Source organism: Pediculus humanus, genomic scaffold (genome assembly GCF_000006295.1).
Source record: "Pediculus humanus corporis 1103172108281 genomic scaffold, whole genome shotgun sequence".
Lineage (NCBI taxonomy): Eukaryota > Metazoa > Arthropoda > Insecta > Psocodea > Pediculidae > Pediculus > Pediculus humanus.
The window spans coordinates 442,649-450,507 of NW_002987850.1; the positions used below are offsets into that span (position 1 = coordinate 442,649).

Consider the following 7,859-nt stretch of genomic DNA (forward strand, 5'->3'; position numbering starts at 1 on the left):
TGTTTGTTGTTGTTTTATGCAAAAAAAAAAAAAAGAATATTCACGGAACGCCTTTTTTGTTTTGTTTTGTTTTGCTTTTAACTTTTAATTTTTTTCTGTTTTTTGCTTTTGAGCTTTGCTTTACTAATTCCCAGCATGTTTAAAATTAAATTTAATTGAATTCTCAGTTATTTTAATTACACTTTGCCGCAATTTTTTGTTTTTGAACCTTTGCCACGATTTTTTTTTTTTATTTAAAACAATTTGTCGCTAAAAATTATCTGACTTTTATTCTTTTTTTTTTTTTTTTTTTTTTCTCTTTTTTTCCCCTGTTTTTTTTTTTTTTTTTTTTTTTTTTTTTTTTTTTTTTGGGGGGTGAACGCGATGAAAATTGCTTTAAAAAAAAAAAAGTTTTAATGTAAAAATTCCCGTTTCGGCGGCCGGTAATTATTATTATTTCCTTTTAGAACATTCTATGTAATTAAGAGGGCAAACGCCGCAAAAAAAAAATTTTCCAAAACTTTTCCGTTTTTTTTTTCTGGGAAACTTTATTACATTACGCTTTTCTCGTAATTGTTTATTATTATTATTATTATTTTTGGTTCTTTAATTGCCATGTGCCTTGTGTTTCTTTCACAAGGTAACATGAAGGGTAAGGTGGAGGAGGGGAGGTGAATCGTATCGGTAATTTTTCCTTGCCGTTAAATAAAATGGCAGGTTTGAACGAGTTTCGAAAGCTCTTCGAAATCGTTTCTTTTTTGGGCTTTTTGTCGCTTTTAGTATTTGATAATTCTCAAAACTAAATTTAGATTTGTAGTGCGTGGTAAAAAAAAAGAATTTTTTTTTACGGTCGTTGATTTCAAACGTAATCGCGGAAATTTAAAAAAAAAAAAAAAAAAAAAACTTGGTAAATGTTGTTGCCATTTATGAGATTGCCTTGAAAGGTTTTTCGTCCTTGTCGAATCATTCAGCGTAATTCATCCTACAGTTTAAAAAAACATTAATGGTAACCCAAAAGAAGAGAGAATATTTGTTGTCTGTTTTATTAATTAATTCATTTATTTATTTATTTTATTCTTAAGTGGAATCTACATTAAAAAACCATCAAGTTTCAAAGTGTATCATTTTTCCCCCCAAAAAAATTTACAAAATGAGTTTTAATGTGGATCTCTTCAAAAACGAATCACAATATTTTAACATTTGCATTTTATTTATTTCCTTTCCTGCATTCTCCCCCTTTCCCTTCCCCCCATCCCGGTTTCATCCCTTTCTCGAAGTTGAATTTCTAAAGATTTTTTTCTTTTTTTTTCTATATATATTACTATCTTCTCTTACGTTTCCTGACAGTATGCAATCCTTTTCTGCCTCAGGGAATACCCCAATTAAACATGACACCGTCCTCAGATTTAATGCCGCGAAAATCGTCGGAATTTCAAAAGGATCTCGTTACGCTGGAAGAAGAGGACGCGAGCGATGATTTGACGAAAGACGATGAAAATTTAATAATGAGTCGAGAGGATTTTCCAAATTTAAAAACGGAAATCATTTGGATGAAAAACGACGGGATAAACGTGGATTTTAACGGGATCGATTCCCTCGTCGAAAAATCACCCGTCGTAACGGAATTACACGATCAATCTGATACGGATTTGAAAAATAATTCGAAAAAGATAAAAGTTCGAAAAGTCAAATAATAATAGAAACAACGAAAATGGCGTCGGACGTAATGATGTTGTCGATAATGATGATGATGATGATGATGACGAATCCCCCATTAGTTATTATGCGTTATGGGTGACGACGGTTATAACGACAAAACGCGTTCGTTACACTACCGTAATTTAATTCTGTAAAAGTATAAATTTGAACTATGTCCTTTTATTTATTTATTTATTTAATTATTTAATTATTTAATTATTAATTTATATTATTTTATTTTTTATTTATTTATTTTTATTTTATGTCGGTGATGTAGGAATCGGTTTTTACACGAAATATATATATACATTTATTTATAAAAACGTTGAATGATAATATTATTTTGAAAGTTTTCGCGTGTGTTTGTGTATTTATTATTTAGATCAAGTGAACTTTTAACCTTTTTTATAGAAATTGTTGACTTAATTACCTGCTTCGCATTGAATTCTTTTGTTTTAGGTACGTTGACACGATTATTTTTCAAGTAAGTAACAAAACAATAAAAATTTTTTTTTTTTTGGAATTATTGATTTTACGAGTGCGATAAGTTCAATAAATTTCTCTCTATTTTTTTTTTCTTTTTTAAATGGTGACGGGTTCTGAATAATAATTATTAACATTTCTTTCGCACGCACGCACGCACACGCACAAATAAATTTTTTTTTTTAACCGCCATGTGAATATATAAACAATAAAGAAAAGTTGTTGCGATTTCTTTTTAATTCGTTGTTCCTTATATCATTACAGGGTGGAGGAGGTCTCGTTAGTCATTTAAAAAAAAGTTATAGTTTAAGTGATCTTAGCGGGGAAAAACCCACACTGGGAAATAATTACAGAGATGAAGTCGATCATCAACACTACGAAGGTTAGTCGATTGTAAAGAAAAACAAGCGGGCGGGGAGGGAAGGGAGGGAAGAAGAGAAGTTTTGTAATGTCGGAGCTAATGATGGATTACGATAATATGTTTTGTTTCAGGTTCAAACATGAAACAAATACCCGAAAATAGAATTCCCGGAAATTTTTTTCCCGGTGCAAACTATCCCGGTTTGTATTACGCGGGAAGCGACGTGGATTTCGCGGGAGACAATCACCCCCCGTACGGGTAATAGTAATAAAAATAAATTTCGATGCGAAAACAAGGATCGAAGGATGTTTTCAATTTTTTTTTTTTATTTTTTTCAGTCGGATTTCATCGTTGGAAGAAATCAGTTCCGGTTATTCGAGCGGTGATCCTTTGTATAACGATAATTTAATTTCGAGGGGAGATCATTTGGTGAGAACGGCATCTCTAGGCGGTACCAGTCGAATTCGCACAAGGGCCGCAACCAAAGCCGCCGGCCTATCCAAAAGATCTTCTCTGACCGAGGTAAGACCGTCCATGATGATTATTATTATTTTTTTTTTTCTAAAGCTTTGTGCTGCTTTTTAGTGCGATCGTCAATTGTTTGAACATTCATTGTGAAATTTTTTTTTTTTTTTTTTTCTCTTCTTAATAGTCTTGTCAAGATTTCAGTCGATTATTTTGAAAAGGATTTATTTCAGCCGTAAAAAAAATAAAAAAAAAAATAAAAAATTTGCAGGCGTGAGTTGGATGTTATTATTATTATTATTATTAGTATTTTCACACTCGAGCACTATTTTTTTATAATAACACTTTATCCTAGAAAGTTCCACGGTGAAAAGTGACTTAAATTTTGTTTTTTTTTTCAAAGCGGTTACATTTTCCGGAGCAAAGTATCGGCGTTAATTAAATTTAAAAAATTTTTCTCTTCCAGTCGTTCAGGTTGTCCAAAATCAAAACAGGAAGAAAAAAGTCGTCACGTTTTTAAATTAATTTTTTTTTTTTCTCTCCAGGAATGAGTCATTGTTACCGACGGATGGTGTTACAACACAAACTAATAATAAACGCTTTATAAAAAAAGCTTTCGCTTAATTAGTTAATTGGTTTTGGGTATTTAAACAAAAGAAAAAAAAAAAGTTCGAACGCATTATTATATTCGCTTCGCTTTGATTTATTTAGACGTTCATAAGTAGCAGGAGGGGAGGGGATTGTATTATTATTATTATTATTATTTTTTTTTTTTTTCAAAAGCAAACATTTCGAGCTTTTTATTAGTTTGTGACCGGCTTGTACTCCGCTTACGTTAATCTACGACTTTGACTCCTACTCATCAAATTTATACTTTTTGTTCTTTCTTTTTGAAGGAAAACACTGCATGGTCAGAGGAAGAAGTGATTCGAGGTCAAATTAATACTGACAATTTCTTTCTTTTGCCTTTATCACGTTCTTCATCCAATCCGTGTACCTTCACCGCTTTTAATCACATGGTCAAACCTGAATTTCAACATTTTTTCGGCGGGATTAGTCAAGAGCAAATTATTGCCCTTGTCAATTCCTCGAATTCATCACATCCCATTATTCGCACCGTGGACGCTTCTAACGAAAGTGAAAATCCGGTAAATGATAAAAATTCGAACTCGAAATCCGACAACGCGAACGATTCCGACGTTCGCATCGTCGAAGTCGTCGAAAACGATGGAAATAATACGAAAGTCGAAATGGGTGGTTTTTCCGACGGAACGAAAAATGAAAAAAGCGACGCGGAAGTAAATAAGAAAGAGAGTTCGCCTTCTGGAGAAAACGAGAGAAGTGGAAAATATAAAAAAAAAAAAGTTGCGCCCTCTCCGCCGTTCGGAGAAAAAAATTCATCTGGTAAAATAATAGAAATGGGAGAAATCGTCGAAAATGACGACGACGACGAATTCGGGACTCCGAATTCGTCACCGGAATTGCACCGGAAAAAACACAGTTCGTCGTATTCGAACCTGGTCGAAGAAATGGCGGATACGCCGCGACCGGATAAGAAAAATGAAAAAACGGGGAAAAAAGACAATTTGTTTGAAGTGCCGAAAAAGAAAAAAAAATCGAAGGAAAAGAAAAAGACGAAAAAATTACATCTGCCGAAAATGTCGTTTTCATTTTGGAATCAAAAGAGTAATAAAAATTCATCGGAGTCGTCGGAAAATTCTTCGATCGCAAGTTTTGAAAACGGAATCGTTCCCCCGGCGGAAAAATCCAAAAACGATTTGGAGTATTTTATTCCCTTGAAGGGGGACACGACGAACGATGGAGACAAAGCAAAAGAAAATCGGACGGAATGACCAAAACATTTTCCTCATCATCGCTTCGTTACATTTTCATTTTCGATTTCTTTCTTTTACCCGCTAAATCCACTTTTAGTTTTCTTCACTTCCCTTCCCCCTCCCCTCCCCTGCCCTCCAAAAAAAAGAAAAATTTAGGCACGTTCTCAACCTCATCCGAACGCATTCTTCATACGCACAACATATCTGCGGGTGATTCGGTGCGTTTTGATATATACGCAAAATTCTTTTATTTTTCTTGCGTGTGTGTGTGCGGTCGTGCGCGCGTCAATGTGTAACACGAGGCATGTACTAAAAAGGAAAAAAATGGATAAAATTTTCTTTTTACATTTGCGCCAGCTTTCGTTTCCGGTAAAAAAATTTTTGCCTACGCGCGACATTAAATTCACTTAACATTTATAAGCGAGGTCAATATGGCGAGCAAAATTTTTCTTTTTTTTTTTCGTTTGTTTCTTCGTTTCGCACGTGTACGCGTGCCGAAAGCGTAAAAGGTAGGAAAAAGATGACGTAACGGGATAACGACCGACGGGAAATTGTTCCAGTGAATTGGTTTTCAAATTGGAAACAATCGGAGCGATCGAGCTTTGCTGTCGTTTGTTGTCTTATTTTGCACTTTCAACTTTTTTCTTTTCTTTTTTTACACGCACGAGTGGCAACCTGTAGTTTTTGTTTGTATTTTCTACACCATTTTCAACAACTAACAAACGTTTTTTTTTTTTTTTTTTTAAATTTTTTTTCCAGGATTCACGTCGTCGTTTCGACAAAACAAAGCAATAATAATAATATTAATAATAATAATAATTTGTAGTAGATTTGTGTAATTGCGTACTAACGATCGAGTAGAATTTTTTAACAAAAAAGCAGAAGACGCAAAAATTTTAAAAATGAAAGTAGATAGATGCATTACACGATTTTGAATCATTTTCGAATGGACGGTTTTATCGAGACAAAACCGTCCATTCGAAAATGTTTTGTTTTTGTTGTGTCCGCCATATTTGAAACCCGAATTTTGTTTGTTGTTGTTGTTGTTTTGTTTTCTTTTTTCACGAATGTGTTATTTCAGGGATCTCACTACGCGACACTACCCAAAGTGAAAAAATCGTCGAAGAAGAAATAACGAGAACGTTCATCGATATGATCTCAATTGGAACTAGTTAATTTAATTTAAAAAAAAAAAAAATAGTAATAATAATAATGATGATGATGATGATGATGATGGAAAGGAACGGTTGTGCGTAAATTACGAAAAAAAAAAAAAAAATGGGGGGCCTTAAAATGAAAAAATAAAAGAAGAAGAAAAAAAAAATTTTTTGTTTTTGCTAGGCTGTGTAAGAGTTTCTCTCTCCTTTACGATTTATAAAGAAAAAAAATTTTTTTTCATTCATTGCGACACGTTCGAACGTTCGCACGTTCGCGGTTTTCGATTTCTTCTTAACTTTTCCTTTCGAACGGCGAATTTTCCCAAAGTTTTTTTTTTTTTTTTATTGTGTGCGTCACCACGCGCCATTGCTCAAATAAAAAAAAAAAAAGTTTCGATCCCGTCCGTCGGAAAATGTTCGTTTCCAAAGTGTTTCCGGTTTTTTTTTGTTTTTATCCAAACGTTTGGTTGGCGAACGTGGTTATGACTTTTTTTTTAATATTTACAGATTTTTTCATTTTTATTAGACGTCGTCCGTCGATTATTTTTAATTTTAACTATAGATAGAATCGTTTAACGTGCCTAAAAAAAAAAAAGAAAAAAGCTTTAACGAAAATATGTAAATAATATAAATATAGTGTTTTATTATAATTATTATTATTATCGAGTCGTGATTTTTTATGATTATTGTATTGTAGGAGCGTTACCAGAGATTAATTATTATTATTATTATTATTATTATTATTATTATTATTATTATTAATATTATTATTACATTGATAAAGACGAAGAAGATGATAGAAATGCGGATCGTGCGAAAAAAGAAAAATTTTATTTAAAAAAAAAAAAAAAAAAAAACGTTAATTAATTTATAATAATTATTATTATTATTAGTGATTATCATCGAATGCAAAAAAAAAAACTATTTCTTTTTCGATTTTAATAATAATAATAATAATAATAAGAATGCACGAATGGCAAAAAAAAGAAAAAAAAATTTTTTGATATTATATATTATTATTTTTTACTTATTTCATTTTGATATGTTTGTACGAATATTATTATTATTATTTTTCGTGTAATTTAAAGAAAATTTAGTCGGTTTGTCTTTTTTTCTAAAATTATTATTATTATTATTTCTTTTATTTTGTAAATTTTATATTACTAACATGTGTCATTTTGTAGTTTTTTTTTTGTTGTAATTTTTTACAAGTCGAAAATATTTTTTTTGTATATTTCATCACAATTGTTTTTTTTTTTTTATATATAAAACAATAAAATTTAAAAGTTTTTTTAAAAAAAAATAAAATAACGGTTTTTTCTTAAAAGAATTTCCTCTAAAAAAAAAAAATTAACGGTTTTGTCGTACTATTAGATTCTTTAAAATTTATATAAAAATGCATTTTAATATTCTCACAATGAGATTTTATTTAAATCGGGGCATTAGAAATATTAATTTAATAAAATTTTAACTTTTTTTTTGCCGAAATTAATTTAAAAAATAATTTTTTTTTTGTTTTTAATTTCATTTCGAAAGTAGATTTAACCGCTAACGTATTTTTCTCTTACGTTTTGGCGCCAAAATGATATTTTCACGTGGTTTAAGACAAATGTAATAACGAGTGGGTGTTACATACATACTAAAGTTGATGTGATTTACGAAGGAATAAAATAAATAATTTTGTATTTTAACCGTTTTTATTATTTAATAAGTATTTTATTTGTAATAATAATTAATTAAATTCGGATAATTATTATTTAAAATAATCGTGATTATGTAAATATTATAAATTTACATATGAAGTCATGGCGACTACCATGGTAACCAATACAAGCTCATGATTGATTTAATTTACAAAGTTATATTTTATTGTAAAAAAAA

General features: G+C 30.6%; 1 protein-coding gene across 1 annotated transcript in view; it reads left to right on the top strand.

Moving 5' to 3' along the window:
* Window positions 1–4,839, top strand: part of Phum_PHUM511990 (uncharacterized protein) — a gene marked incomplete at both ends in the record, with an annotated part of 6,842 nt that extends 2,003 nt beyond the window's left edge. The window contains 6 exons of the mRNA XM_002431049.1: window positions 760–844; window positions 1,327–1,664; window positions 2,425–2,542; window positions 2,653–2,779; window positions 2,887–3,043; window positions 3,883–4,839. Of these exons, the coding sequence (XP_002431094.1) occupies window positions 760–844; window positions 1,327–1,664; window positions 2,425–2,542; window positions 2,653–2,779; window positions 2,887–3,043; window positions 3,883–4,839 (1,782 nt within the window). The remainder of the gene's footprint in view (window positions 1–759; window positions 845–1,326; window positions 1,665–2,424; window positions 2,543–2,652; window positions 2,780–2,886; window positions 3,044–3,882) is intronic.
* Window positions 4,840–7,859: the final 3,020 nt, after the last annotated feature.